The sequence below is a fragment of the Lampetra fluviatilis genome, chromosome 10 (assembly GCF_964198595.1).
Source record: "Lampetra fluviatilis chromosome 10, kcLamFluv1.1, whole genome shotgun sequence".
In the NCBI taxonomy this organism is placed as follows: domain Eukaryota; kingdom Metazoa; phylum Chordata; class Hyperoartia; order Petromyzontiformes; family Petromyzontidae; genus Lampetra; species Lampetra fluviatilis.
The window spans coordinates 3,084,453-3,101,891 of record NC_136284.1 but is presented as its reverse complement, the minus strand read 5'-3'; the positions used below and the strand labels follow the sequence as shown (position 1 = coordinate 3,101,891).

General features: G+C 53.2%; 1 protein-coding gene across 6 annotated transcripts in view; it reads left to right on the top strand.

Moving 5' to 3' along the window:
- Positions 1 to 15,967, top strand: part of LOC144934427 (histone deacetylase 4-like) — a 115,973-nt gene extending 100,006 nt beyond the window's left edge. For 5 of the 6 annotated variants that reach the window (XM_078860169.1, XM_078860171.1, XM_078860170.1 and 2 more), the window contains 3 exons: positions 197 to 281; positions 1,720 to 1,873; positions 2,244 to 15,967. In XM_078860169.1, the coding sequence (XP_078716295.1) occupies positions 197 to 281; positions 1,720 to 1,873; positions 2,244 to 2,283 (279 nt within the window). In that variant the 3' untranslated portion in view covers positions 2,284 to 15,967. The remainder of the gene's footprint in view (positions 1 to 196; positions 282 to 1,719; positions 1,874 to 2,243) is intronic. The other variant, XR_013637161.1, reaches the window with a different exon arrangement.
- The last annotated feature ends 1,472 nt before the right edge of the window (positions 15,968 to 17,439 follow it).

The window sequence follows — 17,439 nt, the reverse complement described above, 5'->3', positions numbered from 1 at the left end:
GGGGGCGGCATCGGTATCCACTTCCTGTTGGGGGGATTTTCCCCAAATTCTTCCCAAAAACACCCGGCCTGTCCGCGCCTGGGCTACACGGGTCTACGTGAAACGCGCGTGCGTGTCTCGCGTGACGACAATCCTTTAACCCTTCCTTGCGAATCCTTCCCCGCCCCCCATCCCCCCCCCCCCCACCCTGGTGCAGCTCGAGCCGCTGCCTGCCGATGTCCTTCAGTGCCGGCCAAACCAAAACGCGGTGGCGTCGCTCGAGAAGGTCATCCAGATCCAGGGTGAGGCCTGCACGTGCGTGCGCACTCCCGCCATAGGACGCTGCCCCGCCCCCCCCCCCCGCACCCCCTGCACCCTCTCATCCCACCCACGCCCCGACACGCGCCACCCCGCGACGCGTACGTCATAAGGTCGCACTCATTACACGCCACAAATGAACTCCGATACCTCACTGATCTCGTCTAAGGAGCACAAACCATCACGCGAACTCCGGACATCCTCGCAGCAGCAGCAGCAGCAGTGGGTTTTGGCTGACCATTGAACATAGACGGCTGTCACCGCATCGCGTGGCGCTTTCAGATGCGCTTCTGCACCCGTCTGGAACGCTCTCCCCTTCTGATATTAGGAAGCCACTGGAGCTATGCACTTTTACATCACCTAGATTGAAAACTCATTTCTTTAGAACTGCTTTTTGCGTTTAGTTTGTTGTCCTTCCCCCGAACCTTTGATTAGCGTGGTTGGCTACGTACGGAAGTTCAACATCTACATACGTACAGCCCACACGTATGCCCCACCCCTCCCCCGCCACTCCACCTCATACCACCCGCACCTGCCCTCTCGGAGTAGCCCCCCCACGCCCACCGCACCACAATCCAGACAGGCTGCACCAGCAGCGTTAGCAGCTGCGTTGAATTCTTACAGAACGCCCTCCCTGACCGGCGGTACATTTCTAACGCCCGTCGGGTTCGCGGGGCTGTGCCGTGTGTAGATGTTGGGGGAATTCCGTTGTCTCGTGACGTGCTCGTACACCGCCACCATCTGCGCTCCCCCGCCTCCACCAATGCCGCACTTGACCGGCGTAGTGAAGCATGGCAAAAATAGCCCCCTCCCCCCACAACTTACGCGGCTTACGGAGACACCCCCCCCCCCTGCCGCCCCATCAAGCAGTGGATCACTAAAATCACTAAAAGGGTTAACGACGCATGCGTTCGTTCCGTCGTTGGACAGAACGATGATTCTGGTTGCCTGTGGCAGCGCCGCGGTGGCTGGTCCAGCGTCGATCACGCCACCTCGCTCTCTGCTCGCGTTGCCGATGTGTCTGTCGTGTTCCTGGCTATGCGCGAGCGCCTGACCTTGACCACGTGTGTTTTGTGTGCGTGGCGGTTTCCGGTTGCACGTGTGCGTCAGTTCACCATCGTAATCGTTGTGGTGTGTAAACATCGCCACGGGGGAAAACAAATGCGGCCGGGCGTTGTGCCGGCCACTCGCCCCCCCCCCTCTTGTGTCATGGCGGCCTTCATAGGTGCTCCCTAATAGCGCTTCCCCCAAAAGTGAAGGCTATACGGGGGGTCTTTGTCTTCGTGTCCATACACGTGTATACAAAGACACATATACGTGCGTGGTATATGTACCGCACGTTCGTGCGTACCTATATGCGTGCGTGTGTAAGTACGCGTGTGTGAACGTGTGCGCCACGTGTGTGAACGTGCGCGCGTGCAGGGAAGCTGTGGCCGTGCGTGTGCCGCTACGCACGCTCGATGGCGCTGTCGCTCGTGGAGCTGCAGGGCCACGAGCGCGAGGAGGCCGACACCGTCACGGCGCTCGCCTCGCTCACCGTGGCCGGCCGGCAGCACAGCGCCGACGAGGAGGGCAGGTGCGGGCAGCGCCGTCACGCCAACATCGCCGAGGTGGCGCGGGGGTCAGAGCGCCAAGATGGCCACCGCGGAGACGCTGGGTTCGAATCCAGGCCTCGGCCTTCCTTGATTAAAATTTAATCTTGAGTGTAGTGGAGTTGATGTTCTCAATCTCGTCGCCAATGACTGCACAATACAGCCTCAATAAAATTGCTTCTGATTTTATTTTGGCAAAATTCCAGCTCTTTGACGACGAAATGAATGTTTTGCCGCGTTCAAAGCGGCCGCCGGCTCCACCGCACGCCACCCGACGACTCGAACGAGCCGAGCCGTTCCCGCTGCTCCTTCGCCCCAAACCGAGTGCCGTGCGGGTGCCGTGTGTCCGTGCAGGCCGCCCGAGGAGCCGATGGAAGAGGACTCCGGGGCGTAGGAGCGCGGGGGCGCCGGCAGGGTCTGTTCCCCGTCTGGCGACCACCTTTCTTTCGACGGCGGCGGCCGGCCACACCGGCCGTGGAATTTGTTTAGTTTTTCGGAAGAATCGGCTGTGGCCCCCACCCCCCTACCCCCCGGCCCCCACCTCCGTTGGACACGTCCGCCTCCACAGCAGCTCGGAGCCGCAGGAGAAGGGAGGTGGTGGTGGCGCCCCGCGGTGACGGTGACGCTGCGGTTACCGGCGCGGCGAGCCGCCCGCGGTGCCGCGCCCGCGGTGTTGCGCCCGCCACCGCTGCCCCGACGCCCTTCGCGCTGGCAAGGCCGAGCGTCGTTGCGGTCTGCGCATAGTAGGGGGGGAGGGGGCTGGGGGTGAGACACGTTGACGTGCGAGTGCTTGGCCGCAGCGGGGAGCAGGGAGAGCGTGCCCACCGTGGGGTACCGTAGGTCCTTGAAGTTGATAAGCCATGGCGGTGTCAATGCGACACCCAGAGTTCATAGCTTTAGGCGTCGAAGCGGCGAACCGTTTACAAGGAAGGCTTCCCGGCTGCTGGCGTTCGGGGCTGGTGACGCCACTCGGCTGCAAGGGGCCACCACCACCAACAACAACATCAACAACAAGGTTTTTCACAAATAATCACAGCAGTAATAATAATCGTAATGATGACGGCGATGAGATAGTGGTGTGAGGCCGTCACCGGCCTTCATTGGTTATGGATCGCTCGCAACAACAAAAACCGCCGCAGCGACGACAACGGCTAAAGCTGCGCTGTTGGTCCAGAAGACAACGGGTGGCGTTACCTCGACAGTAACAACACTCCGGAAAGGCCGTGTGGATGTCGACGCTCGTCAGGTGGCTGTAACGCAACCGAGCTGTCCAAATCCCCGGCACATTTCTTAAAAGGTATTTGAAGTTCGGCCGTGTCGGGCCGTGTCGGGCCGCGCGTGTACAGGTGGGTGGTGGCGGGGGGGGCCAAGCGCTGGAGCCAGCGACACCGGCAGGTATTGGAGGTTGCTTTTTTCCGGCAAGGCCGTCGTTGACTTGGGGCGCTGGGACAATTGTGCCTTCGTGACCGCTTTCTCGGTTGAGTTGGGGGGGGTGGGTGTGGTAGTGGGGCGACGGCTTCCGCGGAAACAGCCTTAAATTCTCACGGACGCTCGGCTCGTCCTGTTCCTCAACGTCTTTTTGTTGAATGTAAAAAAACAAACACTGAATTCACGTCTTCTTCACCGCCCCCCCCCCCCCCCCCGACGTGAGAAGAAAAGATGAAAGGAGGAATCACACACGAAAAGCACTTATTGTAATAAAATCGGGACGCCTGGCGGCTCCTCCAGCTTTTCTACGCATGTTTGTATTTATGAATGCCGAGCTATAGGAGATATTTATTTGGGTGGCAGGCAGTTCGCTCGTGACCACTTCGGCTTTTGAAACTACTCGCCCTTGCCGCGCATCTCAAAAGAATGTTTCAAATGACCAAGCAGTGTTATTTTGTACCGAACGTTTTCGTTTTCGCCTTGTCGAGTTTTTATTTTTTACAATGATGAATATTATAATTATTTCTTTTGTACTTTCATACTAAACGACCATCCGAACCCTGCCAGCTTCTTTTAACCCGTGCTGGGGGGGGGGGGGTTAAAGGTCGCGTCGTTTGTCACTTAAACGGGCGAGCCTCGGGTCTCGCGGCTGCGCGATATTTTTTCTACCACGGGGAAGGTGGGGGGGGGGCAAAGAGCGCTCCTGGGTTTGTGGATTGTTCCTAACCTCCCCGCCCACCCCCGCCCAGCACGGAGCGGACTGCATGATGCGCGCACGCGCGCGTGCGTAGTTATTTCGGTGACCTTCCAACAGTTAACATCTACTTTCTGTATAGTGATCGTCACGTATTTACTGACCAGCTGGAGTACTCTCGCAGTTGTGAATGACCTGAGGTATAACGACATACAGAAATGGACAAGTACTCCTGTTGTTGTTTTTATATGCTACTTGTTTTCAATGACAGTTACCCACGTCACTCACGACACACACACACCATAGAGGTGTTCTGAAAGGAGGCTCCGCCCTGTTTGTAGGCCTGATTGAGGTTACCGGCCGGTACCTGATCCAGCGTTGTTCTGCTCTGACTGCAGTCGGCGTGTCCTCTCTCGTGGTAGCTCCCGAGCTGTTCTGAGGGTGCCCCAGTTAAACGGTCTCCCCGCAAGCACGGCCACCAGATCGTAGATCGTACAGCGGCCCGAGAACCATGGTGCAATGCAGGCGTGTCATCTGGGATAATTTGTTATTGCCGGTTCGTGACGGGGATACCTGGCAGCGCTGGTGAGGTCACGCTTGACAATAACACGGAGGCTTTTGCCTGCAGGGTGCGCCGACTGTACTGGAGCAGTTAACTCTGGTGACGAGTACTCTTCTCGCGTCTCATGCTGTGTCGAGACAAACCCTTCGTTGTCCTTCGTGGCGGATAACAGGCAGGCACTCTGAAAAACTTCTTTTACACCGATCGGGGACCGATCTCTCTCTGGCCCATTTTCAGCAAATACCACCCTTGAATGCCACCTCCAGTAATGCCATCCAATGGATAAAAACGCTTAAGATTTGCAGTGCATGATGGACGTTGTTCTCTCGCCAAACGTATTAGCTCCAAGGCTTGTGGTCGCCATTGCATGACAGGCATTGTGCCGTTACTATGCAGAGTGACAGAATCTCCCGGCAGCAATCGGCTGCTCCATCGCTACCGTGTCTTGGTGATCGTCAACGTGGGTTCCGTCCGGCACAATCTGCAGGTGGCCTCTGTCGGCTTACGTGACTCGTGTTTGGAACTCAAGCCTCGACCATTTTGGAGAGTCTACGATCGTGGCCCTTGACATCGCTCGAGCGTTGGATCGTGTCTGGCACCGCACGCAACTTGTCAAGCTCCACCCGTCATCTGGCTTGCACCCGAATCTGTACCCTGATATTTTCATCTCTCTTTTTTCAAATCTGCAGTAGTGGGGGGTGGCCAATCGGATGCCTTCGCGATTAACTCTGGTGTTCCGCAAGGCAACGTTATTTCTTCTCTTCAGTTCAGACTGACTCATCCAATCCGTTCGACCACCACACTGTAGGTCACGACACCTCCCTTGCTACGTTCTGAATTCATACCTGTCAACCCCTTATCAGCGCCTACCTTATTACAGACCAATTCAGGCTTTATTGGTCACTCCGTGCCCCTTATAAATCTTAACGTTCATCCTACAAAGTCCCATCACAAGGGAAAAACACAAATAAATAGACAAAAATTATGTTCTGAAACAAAAGCTGTTTTATGTATAAATGTTTTTAATTGGTGTCAGTGATGCTACTTACCATGCTACGGTCTACGGGGATCGCTACTCTCCAGAGTAAAAAAAAAAATCTGCCCCACGACTTTTTTTTATTTGGCCGTATGATTTTATTGCTGCCCGTATTGAAACGGTTGTACGCCGTATGGACCTGAAATCTAAATTTCCTTGTACAAGAAGGCGGGTAAACCATATGGGTTGACAGCTATGTGAATTCCCTCCCATCGCCTCTTCTCCCCAAGCTCCTATAACCTTGGTCTATTCAAGAAGCCTGTTACACTCTTCTATTAACTATTACTACTCCGATCGCGCTGTGCTGTTGGTTTGATGGACGCTTGACGTGCTGGGCCTGTGACCCTCTGCCGAGAAATTGTGTAAAAGAAAATGCCATTATTTTTCCACATACGCACAAACAAACACAGACAAAGATCCCCTGTATAGCCTGAACAGACTGTTGGGGCAAGCGCTGTTAGCGAGGACCTATGAAGGCCGAAACTGCACACGAGAAGGGGTGGGTGGGCAGCATCACACCCAGCCGCGATCTCCACATCTTCGGGGATCTCTCGTAGTCGAGTAAGATTTCCCTCCAGGTGTCACTTGTCCGTGCTGTGAGATGGAGCTAGCTGGCCATGCGTCCGGAGATGGCTGAATCGGCCAATCCGTGACCTGCAGATCTTGGCACAGTGAGGGCACGGATGGGCCATCCTGGAGCTCCCCCTCGTTGTCGTCTCTATCTCTGGTGTGCGTGATTTGCGGCGTGCTCTTTTACTGGCTATCAACTCTCTTCGCTCGGCCTCAAAATCCTGAGTTCCATTGTTTATTTTGGCCCTCCATGGTCTATCAAGAGCATAGATTTCCCATTTGTTTGGATCTATGTGGCTTCGTTTGAGGTACATTTTAAGGTTGTCACGGACACGCTTCCTTTGACCTCCGGGGGCACGTGATCCATCGCTGAGCTGGGAATAGAAGATTTTCTTAGGAAGCCTCGAGTCATTCATCCTCACAAGGTGAACTGCCCCTCTGAGTTGATACTTCATCATGATGGCCTCTATGCTGGATGAGTTGGATTGCTCCAGCACACCAATATTAATTTGTCTTTCTTCCCAGGTGATATTTAGTATTTTCTTGAGACAGCGTCGATTAAACATTTCGAGAGATTTTACGTGTTCACGATAAGTGGTCCAGGTTTCTGCACCATATAAGAGGGTTGGGCATGATCACAGCATCATACACAGCCACTTTGATCTTGGTGGAATTGTCGTGGTCTTCAAAGGCCCTGTTCTTAAGTCTGCCAAAGGCAGCACTCGCTTGGGCAATCCGCTGTTGGATTTCATAATCAATTAAGACATTGCTAGAGAGATGGCTGCCTAAGTATGGGAAACTGGGAACGTTTTTTAGTATTGCATTGTTGGTAATGATTGTAGGGGGTGGTAGGTGTCCTCCTGGAGCTTGTTGGAAAAGGATCTCTGTTTTGCTGGTATTCAATGTTAGACCCATCCTGCTGTAAGCATCTCTAAATATGTTGAGGATGACCTGAAGGTCAGCTTCTGAGCAGGCACCGACTTGGGCATCATCAGCATATTGGAATTCAATAACGGATGTGATTGATGTTCTTGACTTGGCTCTGAAACGGTTGATGTTGAATATGTTCCCGTCTGTCCTATATGTGATATTTATGCCTCTGGGAAGTCTGTTCTCTGTCAGATGAAGCATTCCCACCAGGAAGGTGGAGAAAAGAGTTGGTGCAATAACGCAGCCTTGCTTCACACCGGTACTTCGATTGGCTCTGAGGTTTCGCTATCAGAGAGGAGGATGGCCTTCACACCGTGATGCAACAGACGGAGGACGTTAACACATTTTGTTGGGCAGCCATGTCTCAGAAGGATTCTCCATAGTGCATCACGATTAACGGAATCAAAAGCTTTAGTCAAATCAAAGAAGGCCATGTACAATGGTAGTCTCTGCTCCTGGCACTTCGCTTGGAGTTGACGGGCTGAGAAGATCTTGTCTGAGGTTTCCCTATCAGGTCGAAAACCACTCTGCGATTCAGAAGTCTTTTAGTAGGATTCTTGGCAATATTTTCCACCAGCGGCAAGAATAGAGATTCCTCTGTAGTTGTCACAGTTTGACTCGTCAATTTTTTTGAAGACGGTGACAATGATGGCATCTTTCAGTTCGTTGGGAAGGTCTTCATCATTCCAGATTCTGGCCATAAGGGAACGCAGATGTTCTAGTAGGCGTTGTCCTCTATGTTTGTAAATCTCAGCAGGAATCTGGTCTAGCCCACTAGCTTTGTTCTTTTTCATCTGCTTGACAGCTTTAGCCACTTCAAGCATCGTTGGTTCTCCAGCTAAATCCTCAGTGGTGGAGTGTTGTGGAATCTTACTGAATATAGAAGCGTCTACAACAGCGTTGCAGTTGAAAAGAGTGCTGAAGTGTTCCTGCCAGCGGGAGATGATTGCATTTTTGTCTTTGAAGATTTTTGTCCCATCCTTAGACTGAAGTGGTGCAAGGCCCTGTTTTGATGGTCCATTTAAGACTTTGGTTGCTTTAAAAAATGCATGTGGGTTATTGGAATCTGCAAGATGTTGTATTTCTTCTGCTTTGTTTCTGAACAATTTGTTCTTTAGTTCCCGGATTTTAGTTTGTACTTCCGATTTGGCCTCCTTTTATGATTGTTTTTTCTGTCTAGATTTTGTGTTGTTGCCAGGCGATGAATCCTTTCTGCTTCTTGTCAATGAGGCCTGTGATTTCCTGGTCGTTGTCATCAAACCAGTCGCAGTTTTTCCTTCTTGTGTAGCCAATGGTGTTTTCACAGCTGGTTATAACTGGCATCTTCAGTTGTGTCGAGTACTCATGAACATTTCCTGAAGCCTGGTTGGTGCCGAGTCTTTGAGCTCATTCTTTCAGTCGGGCCTGTACTGATGGATCTTTTAGTCTGGTTACATTGAGTCTTTTCCTCTGTAGTTTTGGTCGGTTGATGTGTTTGTGGTTTAGTTTGAGAGTCATCACTGATCGAATTAGTCTGTGGTCAGTCCAGCAATCGTCTGCATTGATCATGGCACGAGTGATTCGGACGTCTGTGCTGTCAAGCTTTCTGACAATCGCATAGTCCAGTAAATGCCATTGGTGTGATCGAGGGTGGCACCAGGAGGTCTTAAGCCTATTCTTCTGCCTGAATAGGGTGTTGGTGATTGTCAGAACAGGTTGTAAGAATAAGGTGGCCATTGGAGTTGGACTTTCCAACTCCCTCTTGACCAATTACACCGTTCCGCATTTGATGGTCTCTCCCAACTCCAGCATTCAAGTCGCCGAGGAGAATCAGCTTGTCAGTTGTTGGTGTACTCTGAAGGATTTGGTCGAGTTGCCTGTAGTAGGTCTCCTTGGTGTCTTCTTCAGAGTCCAGTGTTGGTGCATAGGTACCGATGATGGCTGCATGTTGGTCTTTTGAGAGTTTCAGGCGTAAGGTCATAAAACGATCCTTGATACCAATTGGGAGCTCACTTAAGCTGTTGATGAGCATGTATCCATTGCAAACCCTACAACATGCAGGCATCGCTCATGCGCTGGTTTACCCTTCCAAAAGAAGGTGTAGCCTCCACCTAGCTCGGTCAGTTGGCCTTCATCCGCCAGACGGGTTTTGCTGAGGGCGGCAATATGGATATTAAATCGTCTCAGCTCGCGTGCCACAAGAGCTGTTGGGTGCTCTGGACATTGCGAGTTTGGGTTTATCTGTGAGGGTCCTGACATTCCAGGATCTAATGTTTAGGTTATATTATTTTTGTTTCGACCGCAATTATTGTTGCTCCCTCTGATGCTATGTTTAGGGCACCTTTTCTAGCCCCCTCCCCATTTGGGGTGAGCAGAGTGGATCCTGGTGGGCTGCTCAGTCACAGCTACAGCTGCCGGGATGCCCTCCTGCCTGATCCGAGTGAGTGACGACCTTCTAATAGCTGCCGCCTTGGTGCTGGGTTGTGACTAGGAGCTTCTAGCTGCATAGGCCTGCCCCGCTCGCCACTTGCCAATCGCCCAAGGGCTTTGGTAGTAGTGTGGTGGTGCGATGGCACAGTTTCCCTGGAGGGTGCCAGTGCGTGAATTAATGTACCTGCAGTGTCTGTTGCACAACATTTACCACACGGGGCTTAACCAGGAACCAAGCCTGGGTCCAATGGTGAGGCAGAAAACCAAGACGATTTAAAGGCTTGTCCTGAAGCACCAGTGGCTCCTCCGCCATATGCCGTTGGCCATCTGGACCGTAGCTCATCTGCCCAACCGAGGTGGGCCGTTGGCCACTTGGTATCCACCTGGGATTTTGTCAGGGTTTACTCCCTTAGCCTAAGTGGCTAACCAGAGCCCCGTGAGCCAGCGCGTTTCCAGGTGAAGTCCAGGCAGGCCTTCTTGGTTATCGAAGCGGCCCAGGTGGTCTAACCACCCACCATACTTCGCCCTGTCTGGCAATCCTGTACTTTACCTGTTACCACCTCCCACGAGGTGGACGAGGGGTTGGCCCGCCACTCGACTCTCCGCTCCCATCGCTTGGCCTCTTCTCCCCGTGTGTGCGCGCGTGTGCGAGTCTTTGGGTAGCAGTGCGGAGTATGGGTAGCAGTGTTGAGTGTATGGGTAGTGTTGTACATATAGGGTCTGCGGTGTCTCCCCATCAGCACATCATGTCATCGCTCAACTCTCCGTGTGTTGCTGGCGGTTGTGCAGGAGGCCGGGCTGAGGATGGCAGCGAAATGCCCCCCGCAGCCTGCGCCCCACCCCCTGCCATGATTGGGTGCAGCTCATTGAAGAGGTGGCTCGATTTCCGCCAATTTTGAACACCACGACATTTCAGCGCCAGGGCCTCGCGATATGGCGTGCGCAGAGTCTTCCAGCGGCCCAGAACCTGTGACACCTGATATTTCACTCCCTGTCTGCGTAGGCGGCATGCGAGAGGCGCGTCCACAGCGCCTGGTTCGGGTTGTGTTTTTAAACGCCTTTGAAGTGTGCATAGCCCTTTATTAGTCTAATAGTTTCCTCCCGACTCCAATTTCGTTTACGCTCACCAATCACCGTCTCTCCTTCATCTGTGTCGGACAGCTCCAAGTGGAAAAGCTCCTCCTGCTGCATCTCCTCCTCCTGCTCCTCCTCCTGATGCATCTCCTGCCCCTCCTGCTGCATCTCCTCCCCTTGCTCCTCCTGCTCCTCCCCCTCCTGCTGCTCCTCCTGCTGCTCCTCCTGCTCCTGCTCCTCCGCCTGCACCTCCCCCAGCTCCTGCTGCAGGTCCTGCTGCAGCAGGAGCTGTGTCTTCTGCTTTTTCTTCTCCGCCTCCAGCAGAAGATTCTTGTAAAGCTCCACCGACTGCGCCTTCATCTGAAACCTCTTGAGCTGCTGCATCAGCGGGGGGGGGGGGGGCTCCTCAATGGGCATCTCAGCTGCAGCTGGAACAACTTTTGCTTAAACTCCATGTCCTGCTGCTGCGCCGCGAGATGCTGCAGATGCAGATTTTGTCTGTTCATGATATTTCTCTGCTTCTACCGAAGCATCGCCTTCTGCTCCTCCTTGACCTCCAGCTGCTGATGCTGCTGCTGGATCGTCTGCTCCGACTTCTCGATCTCCTCTTGCTGCTGCTGCAGCTTTTTCAGTTGACAAAGTAAATTATCCATCGCCCTTGAAGAAAGTCGGAGTGGATGGGGCGTGTGCGTGGTGATCCCGTGAGCTGGAGAGAGATAAACTTGTGGTTTTGGACGCGGTCCTTTGTGTGGAGCCAGGAACCACCACAGCGTGGTCAGACCGGTGTGGGAACAGGTTTTGTGGGGAACACGCCATCTTCACATATCGCAGCAGGCGCTCGTTTGAGGCTGAGTCGACCTAGCTGAGGCCCAGGACCGTTTGAGACAATTGTCACTGGTGTTGGCCGTGAGCGGGGATCGAACCCGGGTCACCGGATTTGTAGTGCAGCCCGCTAACTGCGACACCTCCGCTCTCCGCAACCTACACATGCACACACATGTGACAAGTCATTCTTGCAAGCCCCAAGTACAAACATGCAAGAAGGTACATGCGGTAGCACAGGCGTGTGTTCACGCACGTGCAAGCGCACAGTCACCTCGCTGTACACACACAAGTGTACACGCGCATCCGCGTGCACACGGAGCAGAGCGAACATGCATATCCTAAAACCCTAAGATATAAAACATAATCCATTAATATATAAATATATAGTTGTCATTTGTTTTTATTTTGATGTTGCTCCCTCCCCCCACCCCCCCCCGTGGTGGCACGGGTAGAACATGGATCGGGGTTTTACCAAACGTGAGATTCCGCAGTCCCGTCCACGTCGGAACCGCAGTGACTCGTTGTGCAGTATTCAGAGAACGCTCCCCCAGTGTCTCCCTTCAGAGGGCCAGGTCTCTTTGAGGCAGCAGTATTGGGCTCACGGCTGATTGGACAAGAGCAAGGCCACAGCGAGCGGGTTGGTAGGTGGTGGACCAGTTTTCTCGAGGCCTCAGATCCAGAGCGCACCTCGGAAGAAAAGGAACACCTTTTGGCGGCCCTGGAAATTTCGAACCATCACGATAAAGAATTGTAACGCCCTCCTTTTGGCCACTCAGTAGCAGCGCACGTGGGAAGTGATGTTGGTCATCTGTGTTGGTTATCCGTGGTGGTCACCCGTTCGGTAGCACCTCTACATAGAAGGATCCAGCTCACGTGATTAGCGGTTGCATGCGGTAATCGTGGTTTTGTTCCAAAAAGGACTTCCTTGATCACGATCTGCGATTCTGGCGAGACCGCGACCTGAATCCGGTGACTAATTTACACGGAGAGCTGCAGTGATGGTCACTGATGGGTGACCTCGTGCCGAGGTAGATGATGGCTACGCGATGATATCAAAGCATCCGAAATGGAATACGTAAGTTCGATACGGTTTCGTGTTTTGTTCCAGCGATGGCGCTGGCGGTCGCGCGTGGCAACGGGCCATGGTCGCGCGAGGCGAGTGGCAGGCGGAGAGAGCGATAAAAGGGATCAAGAGTTGTTATTTTGTATTATCATGTCCAGGATTTCTTGAGCACCGTATAGAAATATATTATATAATGTGTATGTGAGTGCGAGTGTACATAGTGGGCGTGTACAGCAGGGCATCATCTGCAGGTGACGGCAGAGAGAGAGAGAGAGCGAGAGGGCGAGAGAGGAGCGGCCCCCGCGTTTACAAGGCGTTGTCCCGTCTGGCCACACGGTATTAACGTCGCCTACCCGCTAATGTCGCTTTGCACCTCCCGGTGTCTGGCTCCAGACGCTTTGGCAGCCAGACACGAATCTGTTTTTGCATCCAACTGCTGGGGGACGGTGGGGGGTGGTGGTGTTAGGAATGGACAGGAGCGGTTCGGGGTGGGGTGGGGGGTGAAGGGGTCATTGGGTCGAGGTGAAGTGGCGAGTGGAGTGGATTGGACCGGTGGTGGCACGGCCCGTGGTCTGTTCTGGCCGCGTGTGTCCTGTTCGCGAGCGCGGCCTCGGCCTTCGCGGCTGAGGCCACAACGTTGATTTTTGCCGCCCGTCTCTCGGAGCTTGAGTGTCGAGCCAGCCACTTCACGTGTGTGTCGGGGCTCATTTGAAGCTAAATTGGAAGCTCGTGAAGGACACGGGCACGCGCCACGCCCCACGCTCCGCCTCTGCTATTGATCATTATTATAGCGACGATCTTAACCATACGAGTGGAGTTGAATGGAGGAAAACGGTCGAACGTGTGCGTCACATGCGTTGGCGATCTCAATCATTGGGTGTCCAGTTGCAAGTAGGACGAATTCCTTCACTTCTACGATCTTTTTACTCATTGCTTTAGCAATGAATCGGATATGACAAAGAAAAAACAATAGGTCCGTGTACATACGCCCTCGTCTGAAATGGTCTTGCACTATTTTTACATGTTTAAAAAAATATCCGCCTAATCGATTTTACCAACCTGTTTTTACTCGAATAAAAGAATACACTCATTCGAGCAACAACGCGGCTAATTAGAACACCCAAGTGAGAGTTACATTAATTAGCACGTGGGTGCGTGCAACGCGCAGCGGTGGCCCCTGCCCATCTTACCGTGTGTGTGTTCACTTACTGTGTACGTGTGTCTGTGTGTGTTCACTTACTGTGTACGTGTGTCTGTGTGTGTTCACTTACGAGTGTCTTCATCAACACCATCAGCAGCAGCAGCAGCTTTATTATAACTCCCATCGTCATCATCATCGGCGTCGTTACTGCAAGGGTTGGCCGGTGGTGCAGTGGCTAGGCTCACATGGTGTCCGCGCGTGTACAAAAATATGCAAAAGACTGCTGTTGCCAGTGAGTGACTTGCCCTGGTGGATATTAACAAAGGCAGCTATATTTGTATCACGTGTCAAGTCCACGTATAACCCTCGTTGTGTCGACACTTTTTTTCATCGACGTGCGCGTAAGGCTTTCGGTGTTTTCTCTCTAGGCATGTGATCGCGAAATAAATATGAAATAAACACGGAGCCCCCGGAGACGAATGGCGTCCCGTGAATTGCCACGCAAGGCCACGTGCAGCATGCTCGGCTGATTTTCAACAGCAAACCACGAAACCGCCCAGTCGACGCTCATCTTGTAGCCGCACGCCTCGGGATGTGTCGCACAAGCTTAAATATCCCTCGTGTCGCGGAGGCCTTCGTACAGCAGTGGATTCGCCGTGACCAATGAGGACAGATTAAAAAAAAAAGGACTTTTAAAATCGCGGCCATGCGGATCCATCGTGGTACCCTCAGTGACGTCACCGCCCTGAAGTCGAATGACGCGGCTGGCAGGAGCGCCGCACCGACGTCACTGGAGTGCCACAATGATCGCGCTTGATCGGCAATTAAGTCTAGTTTTTTTACGTCGGATAGGAATGAGAGATCCTAGGACGCGCGGCTCAGGCGGTGGCGTAGCCTGGTTCTCCGTAGGCCCTGATTGTGAGGAGTGGCCACGGCGGCTGGGGCCCTTCTCAGGCCCGTGGGCTCCGGTGCAGTTGCACCGCCTGCGTACTCGCTAGGCGCACCAACTGAGCATCGGGCGCGCGGTAGCTACAGGACGAGAGCTCTTGCGTGCGTGGGTTGTATTGCGTACTGCGTTAAGGCAGTTGTGTTGTGTGACGCCGTCCGCCAGAAATGTCCTCATCCCGTCCGTGTCCGCAAGTCTCTTGCCTCCCCGGCGCTCGCTGCGATGCAGTTGATGAGAGTTCCACGCATCGGGGAGAGAGGGGGGGGGGATTCGCAATTCGGCCAAAATATCTCTCTGTGGATTCGCTGTTCTTGACTTCATTGTACGTTCGGGTCAGGCCGGCCAGTTGAAATCCATTGGCTTTGTTGTTGTATCTGTTGTGTGTGTGTGTCCGTGAGTTGAGTGTGTGACGGAGAGAGAGTCTCTTTGTGTTTTATAATTCCACGTTGGCTTTGTATTGGTCATTTGAGAAAACACGCTCGGGTTATCACGTGTGCGACATTCACTTTGACACGTTTGAGATATGTATATGTGTACACACTCACGCAGCTATGAATATATAATCCACGCTCCGCGTGAATGTGACCCGAGTTTTTGAATACGGCCGTTCAAATTAAAGCGTTTTTTGCATCCACGTGATTGTTGCGTCTTTGAATCCCCCGCTTCTCCTTGTTACCAATCACGCGTGCGTGTTTAATGATGAAATGCTTGCGCTCACGTGGTGACATCACTCAAAACGCTCCACGTTGTATTCGCCACGTAGAAAGAAAGGAAACCGGTAACTACTAACCTGTGTCCGCTCTCAAGTGATCCCATGACTACTGGATGGCATTGTTTTAAAACCCCAGTGATTTATTCCACGAAGCCTCGTACCCTGCCACTATCGCCGACGCCACTGCGCCCACTCAACACGAATCGAGTCCCACTCACGGCGCGATCCGCGTGCGTTTTATCACCAATCCTCTCCGGGTATTTTGTGGTTTTTGTTGTTGGTTTTTTTGTATTGGCATGTGCGACACTTTGGTAAGGTCGTTGCGGCTGCTGTTTCCGTGAGATCCCCGCCCTCCCCCCCCCGTCTGTTCGATTTGTTCGGAGCAAGACGGTGGTCGACTACTCGCATTGTGGGTTTTTTTGTGTTGTTGTTTTTTTTACTACAAAAGGAGCGGCGATGTGGTTCGGTCGAGTGGGGCGATGGGGGTGGCGGGGGGAGCGATTCTCGAGACCACGTGGCCCACCGAGTCCCATCGCTCCTGTACTAATGATGACGATGATGGCATTAGCGTATCCCATATTACCTAGTTTACATACACACGCGCGTACATATATATATTTTAGCATTGTTCCCCGATTGGAAATGTCCATGCGACGTGCCGTTTGTGTGGCATCAATAAAATGAACGAGATCACAGCGCTCTGCTTGACGAGTCGTACCTCTTTATTTTTTTAAGGATTCTTTTGGATCGGGATTATAGCTCGTGCTGAGCAGCTGTGGTGAAGTATGGCCAGACAACACCCCCACGACCACCACATCTCCCTCCCGCCTTCCAATGGCCGCCACGGAATGAATGAGGAGCCTTTATTTCGATTGTCCGTTCACGTGCACAATCTGCTCGCCACGCGCAAACGTTCACGATGCGTTCGTTATGAGCAGCGCTCCTGCCACCGGCATTCTTAGTCCACTGCTAGATGACTGTACGATCATTTGGTTTACATAATAGGCTGAAGGAGGGAAAAGTTAAATCGGTTCTATTTCCTATAGACTCCGTTTCATTCCTTGTCGGCTTTAAGTCGGTGCCTACTTCAATAGTGATATACATCTTCGTCGTCAGCCATGGTCGATCCACTGCTGGATGAAGACTTCCCCCAAGCCGCCGCCACCTCTCACGACCCCGCGATGAAATGTGCCTGGATCTTCCCCCTCGGTCGACTCGGCCTCAAATGGGTACCTGGTGCGATGTGTCCACGTGGTGCTGGCCAGCCACCCCACCTCGTGTGCTGTGTCTGCCTCCACAGGTGTTCGCTATCAGCACTTGCCCCAACAGTCTGTTAAGTCTATACGTGAGATCTTTTTCTTTGTGTGTATATATTGGTCTGTATATATATGTGTGTCTGTGTGTGTATGTGGGTCTGTATGTGTGTATGTATATGTGGGTATGTGTGTGGGTCTGTATGTATGTGTGTGGGTCTGTATGTATGTGTGTATGTATATGTGGGTCTGTGTGTGTAAGTATATATTTATATGAGCTCAGAGTTTTCGCGACTGCGCTCTTGGCGCAGAGCAAATCGGAAGTCGCTTTGCAACGTCTCCCCGTGCCCGCCGCGGCTGCGAGTGATTAGTGGGAGCGCTCTGTGTCACTGCCCGCCGCACGGAAAAGATCAAATTGCTCTAATCACCAAAAATTCCCCCCCACCCCCTCTCTTCTAACCCTCGACCCCCCCCCCCTCTCAACTTCTCCCCCCCCCCCCACAACTTCCCCCCCCCCCACAACTGCCCCCCCCCAACTTCTCCCCACTCCCCAACTTCCCCCCCCAACTTTTCCCCCCTCCCCAACGTCTCCCCCCCCCCCCAACTTCTCCCCCCCCCCTTCACCACTTCTCCCCCATTCTCTTCTACCCCTTCCCCCGCCGAACCTTCATCTCCCACAACCCAAATCAACCGCATTGCGTCTTGTTCCGTCATCTCTCTCTCTCTCGGAAGCTCAGCAGTGGGGGGGGGGAGTGGTCGAGTCTGGTTTAGCCTGGCTATTCGTGTGCCGTGAAGAAGGGCCGTTGCCCGAAACGTCGCTTATTATACGTGCACCCATTGGGCGCAACGTACAATGTGTTGTGCGGGACACTGCTAGCCCGGGAAGGGGGTGCCAGGCGCGTTGTGG